General features: G+C 51.7%; 1 protein-coding gene across 1 annotated transcript in view; it reads right to left on the bottom strand.

Annotated features, from left to right (window-relative positions):
* The window catches only part of LOC8051155 (DNA-directed RNA polymerase III subunit RPC3), a 30,220-nt gene extending 28,050 nt beyond the window's left edge, over positions 1-2,170 (bottom strand). The window contains exons 1-2 of the mRNA XM_029968442.2: positions 1,992-2,170; positions 751-896 (exon numbers count right to left, since the gene is read on the bottom strand). Of these exons, the coding sequence (XP_029824302.2) occupies positions 751-896; positions 1,992-2,138 (293 nt within the window). The 5' untranslated portion in view covers positions 2,139-2,170. The remainder of the gene's footprint in view (positions 1-750; positions 897-1,991) is intronic.
* Positions 2,171-12,695: the final 10,525 nt, after the last annotated feature.

Here is a 12,695-nt window from a genome sequence, read left to right as displayed (position 1 = left end):
ATACTCACGTTTTGGAGCAATAAATACCCATCTCAGTTTGTGTCACACGCAAACATGACCCCAGAAATTATAACAATAACACTGCCCTGCTTATAGGGCGAGGGCAGTTTCATAAAAGGCCGTTTCACTCTCTGTGATCTGGCGCAACCACGCCGGTGAATTTTCTTGTCTTTTTTTACAATTCGTCTGCACGTAAGTGACTCTTCATTAGCGTCGCTTTTGGTGTTCATAAATCTCACAAACACATAGGCGGAGGCTCTGCCGCCGACGGAACTAGAGAAGCGTTATCGGGAAAACATTTGGCCAGCACAAAAACTTTGTTTGACCTAGCTTACTCCGTCTTTTTCCCTTTCAAAGTTATTGTAGCGCATTTGCCGGAAGCATTCCAGCCGCTTCACGAATTGACTGCTCAATCTCCGGCTTGCCTTAACTCTGAGTGACGGTCAGTATATGCGAACACTGAGTACCAGCCAATGCCCCTTCGTGTCGCCGACTGCTGAGGTCGGTAAGGTTGATATCCCCAAAAGCGCACTGGAAAACACTCTCTCCGCACATAGGAAAATGAAGGGCATAGGTTCACAAACGTACAATCTCGCGAGAGTTCGAGCCAGACGGGTGTCATTTCACAAGCAATCTATAGTATCCAACGCACAATCGAACCAAATAAATGGATTCATGTTTTTCCTTGCAACCTGGCCCTGGCTCTAGCTCTAAGAAGCTCCAAGAGCTACAGAAGAACGCCACACTTACAGCGTCTTGGCGCAGTGCGTGTAGCGGGGGTACCGAAGCATGTACAGCACACGGTCCGCATCGATGAGGTACTCCACGTAGCCCTTAGGATGCAACCGGAAGTCCACTATGTTGTGGTGAATCAACACCATCAGCGCCTTCTTCACCTGCAATAAGGTGGTGGCGTTCGGCAAAAGCGGTTCACGAGCCACCCGCAGGCTCGTCTGGTAACGCCCTCGCTTCGGAACGTAGAGCTAAACTTTAGGTTCACTTGGAACGAGTCTTCGACTGGTGTGTTTATCGCCCCATCTCGTCCACACAGTGATGAAAGTGATCCCAAGGTGCAACAAATTGTTGTGTCACGCTGTCGGATGTTGCGCTCCCAGCTGCTGGTCGTAGAGACGGCGGCAAAAAAGTCGAGCGAACTACTGCAGCACCACCTGCAGCATAAAAGTTGCCCGCCGCACCCACCTCTGTCGGTGCTACGCTGCTGCGACAAGCAACAGCGTGACACTTTCAAGACGTCGTCAGACAGAAATCGAGGGCAGTTTTTGAGGGCATTGTAGCTAAAATGCGAGAGCGGACGAATGGCAGATAGAGGGGAGTAACTTCAGCCCTGAGCCTAGGGTGTAAGAGTGATGGCGAACCAAACAGATGGGAAGAAGGGAGGACACAGGGGAACACGGTATTTAAACAATAACATCTTGACCTTTTTTTTTTTTTTTTGTCTTTTTATATTATAGCTGGGCGTCTCCTTCCGTTCCCCGGCCTCGAGCAGGCGCTCGTTGCTTTCCGTCGTGCTTCGGCTGCGCGTGCATGCTCGGCGTGACGAGACGCTGAAGCGTTATCGTAGGTAGGAATTTCGCGCAGGAGGCGGAGACAACTGTAACTCCTCCCTGCCGTTCTAATAATTTCAGTGACCATAACCTCGTACGGCTCATGTTCGTGTTCCCCGTGTTTGCCTGTCTTGTTGCAATCCAGCTTGGAGCATGGAGATGAAAAGGGAAGCGACCCCAACAAAAGGAAGGTGCAGACAAACGAATGTTAGTGTTATTTTTCATGTTGTTTGCTTCACTCGTTTAAACGAGTGTTTTTCGTGTCAACGTCAGCATGCTGCGTACAGCCACCCATGGTGATGACGGTGTTTTCCACCGTGAACTACAATTCAGAGACGCTGCACTCGGCACGGCAGTCCCTTCGTGCCTTGGACCCAAAAGCGGAGGAGCGCTGGTTGCTGGGATTAATGATCTTCTCGTCCATACCTTGGAAGCGGGCAGATCTGTGCTCTTCAAAAGCTGCGGGAGGCTTCGAGACGACACTTTCAACAGGGAGCCCCCGACAGCCGCAACGACCGTGCCGAAGTGCTCCTTCAGAATTAGGTTACAAGCCTTGATCTTTAACTGGGACATGTTGTAACAGTTACAGATGCACCGATCGTGAACGTCCAGCCAGAGATCACGCTTCTCAACAGATCAAAACTATCAAAACGATCCGGCAAGGATCGGATTTGGATTGTTCCGGCTCTTGTCGTCTTGTTTTGGCTACCATAAGTCTCGTCTACAGCTTTTTCTTTGCAGTTTAACCTAGTTTCAGTTTCGATTTTATTTGTAAAGTGTATGTCTCAAAAACAAAAAAAGAAGCTATGCGGGTAGAAATTAAAAAAGAAAAGGAGATCAAAGCGTGCGGAGAGGTCAGAGAGCCGATCTCTGACTGGAATGAATAGTAGACGCAAAGCTAGGAACAGATGTACTAGATAACAGAAAGTATAAAACAGAGAGGACGAAACACAGACGAGTACATTCTCTCATCTCTCTGATTTATACTTTCTGTTATCTAGTACATCTTACCAACACGCTCGTTAGGAATATATATATGGCTCGCATTGACGTCAAATTGCGTACTTTTGACCACCATGTAAGAGAAAGAGATTGCATCTGCTTTTGAAGGAATTTTGAGTTACGGGTTCATTTTCTATAATCTTCTGGGAGGAGAATAGCGACGTCTGTGCAAATCTGGGAGACACAAAAGTGGGTCCCGGTAAGAGGGGAGCTCCTTCTTCCCCTCGTTTGTGGCGGTCATCGGAGCGATCTGTGAATGATGTCACGTGCTAGCCATGTATACTAGCAACAGCTTTGCGTCTAGAGACAAAACCTTTGTCTCTACTCACTTGGCTGCGGTGGCCGGGTGCGGACGTTTCGTTAACACTTTCAGGACCAGTGATTCCATTTGGAATCATTTTTCAAACTCAACTGATGCTTTTTGGGACCAATGAGTTAAAGTGTAATCATGTGAAAATCCAAATTTAGCCTTTTAACTTCGTTTGCCGGCAACCCGCAGATGGCGGCAAGTGCCGCCATCTATGAAGGAGCGGGAAAACTCTATCGAGGTGATCGACGCTTTTCGCCGTCGTCGTTTTGAGTTTGTGAAGACTTCCAGAGGAGAATAAAATTTTCTTTAATCGTCGATATTTTTCAGCGATGAACCTCATAGAAGCTTCTAAAAGCAATTATAATTGCCAGGGATCGCCTACGCGTTCAAAGGAACTTCGAACACAAAAGCTCGAGGTACACCTGAGCCAGAGGCGGATCCAAGGTGGATCCAACAAGGAGGATAGAAGGGTAGGAGAGGGCATGACGTCGGCCGCGTAGCCTCCACAAGCCATGCTCCCTTGACGCCTCGCCTCTTTCTCATTTTCCTCCTTACTCTCCTTACTTACCATGCCAGCGTGACCACATCACGTGACCGTAGCTAGCCCTGTAGCTAGCCTTCGTCTTGCTATGGGGTACTAGAACACACCACAGTCTAGCCTTCGATCTGATGAAACCTACCGGACGGAGCGCGCGCAAGCCTGCAAGGAGTGCTTCTACAATCAACCATCCATCTCACACGTGACATGTCACGCGCATCAATCGACAGAGAGATCTGCGGTCACGCTGGGCACGAAATCGTTTAAACGTTTTATGACTAGGCTTCACCAATATTGCAACGTGCCCCCTCCTAGTACTTGTAACCTCCTTGGGATCCAAGGGGGGGGGGGGGGGGCGATGGGGGCGGCCGACCCCACCCCCCTTCCCCAAACAAAGTCGACCTCCCTTCTCCCCCCTTCTCGGAGGAAAATTAGACATGGGTGGACCCCCTGGTGCACACGAAAGAATGGGAGAATAGTATCCTTACAAATTTTCCGCCCCCCCCCCCCCCTCCCTCAAAACGGAGTTCTGGATCCGCCCCTGACCTAAGCACTTATGAGTCGTGAATGCCGTTCGTCCGCTCCCTTTTTCGTCTGCTGCGTACTTTTCGTCGCCGGTCAGCACGCGTGCTCCCCTGGTGACCTTGACACGCGCGCTGATGGACACGCAGCGCCATGGGGTGAGCGGTCGTGGAAACTGACAAGCGCAGCGGCCAATGGGAGCCCCGTCGACGCACGCCAGCCTATGGAACCGAAGGCGAAATCGCGGAAACAATCTGCCGTTTTCGAGCTTCAAACTGATGACGTCAGCTCGCTCCGTGGGACAGTTAATGATTCCGAATGGCATCATAGGTGCTTTCAGACTCGTTTCTGAGCAGTATGCTTCCATCAGTTTGTGTGAAATCTAACATTCCTGGGCTTCATTTTTTTGAATGCGGAAGCGTTAATTTTTATGGAGTGAGCCGACGTTATCAGCTTCGAAGCCGCGCCAAACGGCACCTAGACTCCTTTCTCCAAGTGAAGCCGCGATTTGATGGCTCCCAGTTTTGAGACCTCGCGAAAAGCCTAACCAAAGGGCATTTATAGTCGGTGCCAAGTCAAGAACGAAATTGAAGCTCCTCCCACCCTTTCCACGTCAGCGGAGCGAACCGAGGAGAGGAGGCCGCCTCCTCTCCAGCGTTCGCTCTACAAAAGTGGAAAGAGGTGGGACGAGCTTCCACTTTCTTTCTTGGAGCGCAGTGCACCGGTGCGCACCGGTGCACGGAGGTGCGCCCCGTTGTCTTCGATCAAGTGCACCGGTGCGCACCGGACGTCTTCGATCACCGGAGCGCACCCTCCCGGTGCAGCTTTTCGTTGCTACAACGTGCACCGAGAAATTCAACGGTGCGCGGGGTGCAGTCCCATCAGGCATTGCGGCCAGGAGCGGGAATCGAGGAGATGGTGGGGAATAGCAGACGCGCAGTCTATCGATGTGGCGACCTTGCAAAATCGAACATGCCTCGCACCTGCACTCGATGAATTCCTCAGCTTTTCTGAGAGCGAAACGACGAGCTTCTTATCATCGCCGAGGTTACCGGCGATTGCTGCGGTGGCAAGGAGCGCCCGAAAGGTATAAACTTCGTGGAAAGCATTGCGAGGTGTTTCGATGACACCGAGGTACGGTTATTATGTGGTGGTTCTCTTTCTCGAACAACCTATGATGGGCAGCATATACCTGTGGAATTGTCACCCGCTTCGTGACCCCATCGACGATCACGTCCACGAGGTTCATTCGCGTGGTACCGCCAAATCCGCGAGTAAAAAAACAGGAGAAATTGACAGCAGACGGGCACCGCGCGCGGACCTACGCACGAAAAAAACGAACAAAATGCGAGGTGACGCATGGTGGAGCTCGCCGCGGTGCACCACAGCGGCGCAGTTTGTCTTCGATGTCGCACCGACTTCGTGCTGCACGACCGAGGAGCGCTGTGCACTGTCCAGGTTTCAGGGCGATTCCGGTGCGAGTTGATCGAAGATGCTAATAGTTTCAAAGAACGAGTATCCCATTGGCCGCTGCGCGTCATTTTCAACGCTGCCACCTCATGGCGCTGCGTGTCCGCGCCGGTAAACCGAAGCTGCGCATCCCCATGGCGCTACGGGCCCCGCGCCGGTAGAATGGACCGTAAATGGACACAGTGGCGCGCGCTCGATCAAGGCAACGGACGTAGATGAAGCGGAAGAAGCTGCTGTGGCCCTGGCGCGTATGCAAGCAGAGCTCCAGGGTGTAAAGATCGCTACCATCACAACTGACTTCAGAACGGCTCTATTCAACATGAGTCGGGGAAGAATTGGACAAGCGGCGCACCTGCTGTACAAGAGAAGAACCGGAAGTAACGACGCAACACACACGTTGACCTGGGTGCCCGGACACTCTGGGCATACAGGCAACGAGATGGCCCACTCACTCGTAATGCGCGCACTTCATCACCGTGCCACGAGGGAGTCAGGCCTCCTCACGATCAATGGTGACCACAGTTACGGGGCTTCACCCTACACCCGAGGCCCCGTAACCTATGGCGAGATCCTGAAGGGCCTCCCGCTCCAACAGAAGACCCTGGCCGGGCCCCACAAGGGGCTTTCCCGGCAGCAGGAAACCATCTGGAGGAAGTTGCAGCTCCGCAGCACTCTTGCCCCCCACATCCTGAAGAGGACCTGGCCGGACCTCTTCAGCGGGAGGTGCGAGGAGTGTGGCAGCGGCGATGGGTCCTGGCGGCACACCTATGGGAGTGCCCGGGGGACCTGCTGCCTGCTGCCCTACGGGAGCTGCAACCTGAGCAAGACGACGGGCCGCCTGTCTGGGAGACCATCCTGGCGGCCGAGTATCTGGACACCCAGCTAGCGGCCATCACTCGGACACAAGAAATTGAAGACCCCCGTACGAAAATGTCAGATTGGAGCGGTTCCAGTTCGGATCCGCGGGATTCAAACTTGTGGGCAGTTCCGATCCGCGCGATTCTGGAAGTAACCAGTTGGATCCAGGGAGATGCAAAGCACTGGATCCGACTGGATCCATGGCGTTCGGTGGATCCGATCCGCTCCCCTTGTTCCAGTAGAGTCTGCTCCCAGCCAGCGGGCGCGCACATGCGTGACTGGAGGAGGGGATGGAGGGGTGGGGTTGGGGTTGGGGGGGGGGGGGGGGGAGGGGTCTGTGGGGAATTTCCGCGGTTTCTCGCAGGTCACGTGTTAGGGACAGGCGCATCCGTTGCGCAGGGACTGCGAGCGGGCGTTCTCCGCGCGCGCGCCTGGCTTTGTTTGTTTTCTGTTGCAGTCGGCGGCAGCGCAGCGCCGAGAGTTTAGTCAGTTTAGTTTCTTCTTCGCTCTCGTCGGACTGTCACTGGCGCTCGCCCGGCGGCGACGTTCGCGCTGCGGGCGCACGGATACTGACTGTATCGTATCAGATCAAGGCGGACAAGCTATCTGTATTCTCCATTGCCACGTGTCTTTCCCTTGCCCTCTACTACACTAACCCCTTTCCACCTTCGGCTATATAAGTAACAACACGGAATAAACCAAAGCATTGTTATCCTGATACCCGAGTTGTCTATTCTTACCAGCCCACACAAGAACGATACATGGTGTCAGGAGTGGGATTGAACCGAACGTGAAGGTCGACGTCATGGAGCACCTAAGGCTGCCTGAACCATTACAACTGACAGCTGATGGAGGAAGAAACTGGAAACTGTTTCGTCAGAGGTTCGACCTTTTCCTTCAAGCCACAGCAAGCACCGACAAGCCGAGATCGGAGGCGGCAAAGACGGCCCTGCTGCTCAGCGTGGCGGGAGAGGAAGCCTTGGACGTGTTTAACAACTTTGTGTTCACCGAAGAAGAAAACAAAGAAGACTACGCCACCGTGACTGCCAAATTCGAAGAATACTGCGTGGAGCAACAAAACGAAATTCACGAAAGATACGTCTTCCGCTCCCGTCTGCAGGGCGAGGCGGAACCGTTCGAGCAGTTTCTACGTACCTTGAAGAGACAAGCGCAGCACTGCAACTTCGGGACCATGGCAGACGAGATGGTACGCGACCAAGTGGTGTTTGGAACCAACTTGCCGAAGCATCGAGAGAAGATGCTCAGGGATAAACACCTGACCTTGGAAAAGGTCGTCACCTTATGCAAGGCGGCAGAAACATCAGCTCGTCAATATGAAGTCTGGCGTAAGGCAAATGAAGAACTCGACGTGAAGACCAGCAAGAACGCTCCGACAAGCCCCCGGCGCAACCCGAACTGTACGCGCTGCAATCGAAGGCATGCCTTGCGACGCTGCCCGGCATACGGAAGGACCTGCTACTCGTGCGATGGGCGGAACCACTTCGCATCTTGTTGCCGCGAGAAAGATGCCGTTTACGAGGTACAGCATGAAAACGACGACTTCGAGGTGCTGGATGTCGCAGTCGGCAGCGAAAACAAAAAACGCGACTGGCTGGTGGACGCGTGTCTTCAAGGCAAACACCTAAGTTTCAAAGTTGACACGGGGTCACAAGCTAACGTGTTACCACTATCAGTGTTCAGCAAGTTCAATACCGTGACGCTGAAACCCAGCGGCGCTGTTCTGAGATCCTACGGTGGCAACGTCATCAAGCACGTCGGTACATTTTTATCGCCCGTGACGGTAGGCGACCGCCAGATATGCGCCGAATTTTTCGTGGTAAAGAACGGCCACAGCGCTATCTTGGGCTTGGCAGCTAGCGAGAAGCTAGGCATCGTCAATCGCGCTGTTGAAGGCGTGTCGACGAGCAACACCGAAGCAGTCTTCGAGGAATTCCCGCAGCTTTTCCACGGAACCGGGCGTACCCCGAAAGAATACAAGATGGTGCTACGCAAGGACGCCGTGCCAATCGTTCAGCCAGCTCGAAGGGTTCCCCTGTCGCTGCGAGAGCCTCTTCGTGCAGAACTGGACCGAATGGAACGCGAAGGCATCATTCAGAAGGTCAGCAGCCCGACGGACTGGGTAAGTCCGTTAGTCATTGTACTAAAAAAAGACAGCAAGTTGCGGGTATGCATGGATCCCAGAAGGATTAATGAAAACCTGAAAAGAGAACACTACCAAATGCCTCGTGCAGAAGATATTGAAGCGGACTTGGCAGGCGCGAAGTTTTTCTCGCCCATCGTTTCCCTGGATGGATACCCACTGACCTCGGCTTTGAATCTTTATATAGTGTGAAGCTGCAACCCATTGCACTTTGGCTCGGCATCTGGATGCGCTTGGCGCTGGTGTGCTTGGTGAAAATACTTGGACAACTCGGATACCGCTTGCCCGCCGGAACTTCCCGATGCACTCCAACACTGGATACTGTGCTTGAGCGTGCTGTGTGTGTGTGTTCCGTGCACCGTGTTTGGTGACGACGCGCGCCTTGCATTGTCTGTTGCAGTCGGCGGCGGCGCTTGGAGAGTTTCGGTTCTCCGCTCCCGTCGGACCACCGGCCGGCGCTCGCCCAGCGGCGACGTCCGCGCTGCGGGCGCACGGATACTGACGCGCCTATCGTTTCCCTGGATGGATACCCACTGACCTCGGCTTTGAAACTTTATATAGTGTGAAGCTGCCGACCCATTGCAGTTTGGCTCGGCATCTGGATGCGCTGGTGTGCTTGGTGACAATACTTGGACAACTCGGATACCACTTGCCCACCAGAACTTTCCGATGCACTCAACACTGGATACTGTGCTTGTCAGTGCTGTGCCGTGCACCGTGTCTAATGACGACGCGACGACGCCTGGATGACCGTGTGCGCCGCCGAAATTACCGCTGCGCTCACCACTGGACTCTACAAAAGTCTTTCGCGCGATGCCCTCAGCTGTTACAAGCGAGAAGTCGTCGCGATTTCAGACCCAGTCCGCCTGCGTCTGAAATCGCGACGATCTCTGGCTTGTAACGGCTAAGGGCATAACACGAAATTCTTTTGTAGAGTCCAGTGGTGAGCGCAGCGGGAATTCTGGCGGTGCACCACCTGGGTTTAAAATTGGGGCTGGAAATGCGCGGTTCCAGGCTGGATACAAACTGGTGCCCCAATTTTGGGTCAAGGCGGAACCGGCATTTTTCATTTCGGCCCGAATCTAACATTTTCGTACGGGCCGGCTGAGAACCCGACTACGACAAAGAGAGTCAACCCTCCCATACTCCCCATCCCCTAACCCCGAACCCACGGTTCCAGGCCTTGCGGCATAGTAATTTGGTTCAATAAAGTCGTTCACTCACTCACTCACACTCGTCGCCGACGAACATGGCGCCGCCTCCAGCATCCACATCGTCGGCGCCCACCACCTCGGCAGTGACGCAACCTGCCCGTCCAAGCAAGTACAACGCAGACGAACTAAGGGAGCGGAACAACGACATGCATGCTTCCACATTCACAACTCATAAGAAGTGCTCAGTTGTACCTCGAGCCTTTTATTTTGCTTTGTGATTTCTGTATGTTGTTCCTTATTTTGTTATACTACTATTTTATTGGAACAGATGTCGTCTTTCAGCGCCATCAAGTTTTATGGAAAGAAATAAATGCCGGCCGCTCTCCTCATCCCCCGGGGTGATGTATCCGATGTTGAAATGGAATCTTCGTATGAAAAGAAAAAAAAAGCAGATAAAAGCAGAAAAAAACACAAACTAAACGACGTCGTAGCCGATGTTGGCCTTCAAGTCGAAATCGGAGACGGTGTTGATGAAGATCAATCCACTACCAGCGCGGCACTTCCACAAAAATGTAGCGAGAGAAAAAAGTGTTCAAAGAAGGAACCAATCCAGTACCAGCGCGGCACATCCACTAAAGTGTAGCAGGAGAAAAAAGTGTTCAAAGATGGAACCAATCCAGTACCACCGCGGCACATCCACAAAAGTGTAGCAGGAGAAAAAAGTGTTCAAAGAAGGAACCAATCCAGTACCGGCGCGGCACATCCACAAAAGTGTAGCAGGAGAAAAAAGTGTTCAAAGAAGGAACCAATCCAGTACCAGCGCGGCACTTCCACAAAAGTGTAGCAGGAGAAAAAAGTGTTCAAAGAAGGAACCAATCCAGTACCAGCGCGGCACATCCACAAAAGTGTAGCAGGAGAAAAAAGTGTTCAAAGAAGGAACCAATCCAGTACCAGCGCGGCACTTCCACAAAAGTGTAGCAGGAGAAAAAAGTGTTCAAAGAAGGAACCAATCCAGTACCAGCGCGGAACATCCACAAAAGTGTAGCAGGAGAAAAAAGTGTTCAAACAAGGAACCAATCCAGTACCAGCGCGGCACATCCACAAAAGTATAGCAGGAGAAAAAAGTGTTCAAAGAAGGAACCAATCCAGTACCAGCGCGGCACATCCACAAAAGTGTAGCAGGAGAAAAAGTGTTCAAAGAAGGAACCAATCCAGTACCAGCGCGGCACTTCCACAAAAGTGTAGCAGGAGAAAAAAGTGTTCAAAGAAGGAACCAATCCAGTACCAGCGCGGCACATCCACAAAGGTGTAGCAGGAGAAAAAAGTGTTCAAAGAAGGAACCAATCCAGTACCAGCGCGGCACTTCCACAAAAGTGTAGCAGGAGAAAAAAATGTTCAAAGAAGGAACCAATCCAGTACCAGCGCGGCACATCCACAAAAGTGTAGCAGGAGAAAAAAGTGTTCAAAGAAGGAACCAATCCAGTACCAGCGCGGCACATCCACAAAAGTGTAGCAGGAGAAAAAAGTGTTCAAAGAAGGAACCAATCCAGTACCAGCGCGGCACTTCCACAAAAGTGTAGCAGGAGAAAAAAGTGTTAAAAGAAGGAACCAATCCAGTACCAGCGCGGCACTTCCACAAAAGTGTAGCAAGAGAAAAAAGTGTTCAAAGAAGGAACCAATCCAGTACCAGCGCGGCACATCCACAAAAGTGTCGCAGGAGAAAAAAGTGTTCAAAGAAGGAACCAATCCAGTACCAGCGCGGCAGCTCCACAAAAGTGTAGCAGGAAAAAAAAGTGTTCAAAGAAGGAACCAATCCAGTACCAGCGCGGCACTTCCACAAAAGTGTAGCAGGAGAAAAAAGTGTTCAAAGAAGGAACCAATCCAGTACCAGCGCGGCACATCGACAAAAGTGTAGCAGGAGAAAAAAGTTTTCAAACAAGGAACCAATCCAGTACCAGCGCGGCACTTCCACAAAAGTGTAGCAGGAGAAAAAAGTGTTCAAAGAAGGAACCAATCCAGTACCAGCGCGGCAGTTCCACAAAAGTGTAGCAAGAAAAAAAAGTGTTCAAAGAAGGAACCTATCCAGTACCAGCGCGGCACTTCCACAAAAGTGTAGCAGGAGAAAAAAGTGTTCAAAGAAGGAACCAATCGAGTACCAGCGCGGCACATCGACAAAAGTGTAGCAGGAGAAAAAAGTGTTCAAAGAAGGAACCAATCCAGCACCAGCGCGGCACTTCCACAAAAGTGTAGCAGGAGAAAAAAGTGTTCAAAGAAGGAACCAATCCAGTACCAGCGCGGCACATCCACAAAAGTGTAGCAGGAGAAAAAGTGTTCAAAGAAGGAACCAATCCAGTACCAGCGCGGCACTTCCACAAAAGTGTAGCAGGAGAAAAAAGTGTTCAAAGAAGGAACCAATCCTGTACCAGCGCGGCACATCCACAAAAGTGTAGCAGGAGAAAAAAGTGTTCAAAGAAGGAACCAATCCAGTACCAGCGCGGCACTTCCACAAAAGTGTAGCAGGAGAAAAAAGTGTTCAAAGAAGGAACCAATCCAGTACCAGCGCGGCACATCCACAAAAGTGTAGCAGGAGAAAAAAGTGTTCAAAGAAGGAACCAATCCAGTACCAGCGCGGCAGTTCCACAAAAGTGTAGCAGGAAAAAAAAGTGTTCAAAGAAGGAACCAATCCAGTACCAGCGCGGCACTTCCACAAAAGTGTAGCAGGAGAAAAAAGCGTTCAAAGAAGGAACCAATCCAGTACCAGCGCGGCACATCCACAAAAGTGTAGCAGGAGAAAAAAGTGTTCAAAGAAGGAACCAATCCAGTACCAGCGCGGCACTTCCAAAAAAGTGTAGCAGGAGAAAAAAGTGTTCAAAGAAGGAACCAATCCAGTACCAGCGCGGCACTTCCACAAAAGTGTAGCAGGAGAAAAAAGTGTTCAAAGAAGGAACCAATCCAGTACCAGCGCGGCACATCCACAAAAGTGTAGCAGGAGAAAAAAGTGTTCAAAAAAGGAACCAATCCAGTACCAGCGCGGCACTTCCACAAAAGTGTAGCAGGAGAAAAAAGTGTTCAAAGAAGGAACCAATCCAGTACCAGCGCGGCACTTCCACAAAAG

Source organism: Ixodes scapularis, unplaced genomic scaffold (genome assembly GCF_016920785.2).
Source record: "Ixodes scapularis isolate PalLabHiFi unplaced genomic scaffold, ASM1692078v2 ptg002182l_1__unscaffolded, whole genome shotgun sequence".
In the NCBI taxonomy this organism is placed as follows: domain Eukaryota; kingdom Metazoa; phylum Arthropoda; class Arachnida; order Ixodida; family Ixodidae; genus Ixodes; species Ixodes scapularis.
Note: the sequence above shows the minus strand (reverse complement) of the source record. Positions and strands in the feature narration are given on the sequence as shown.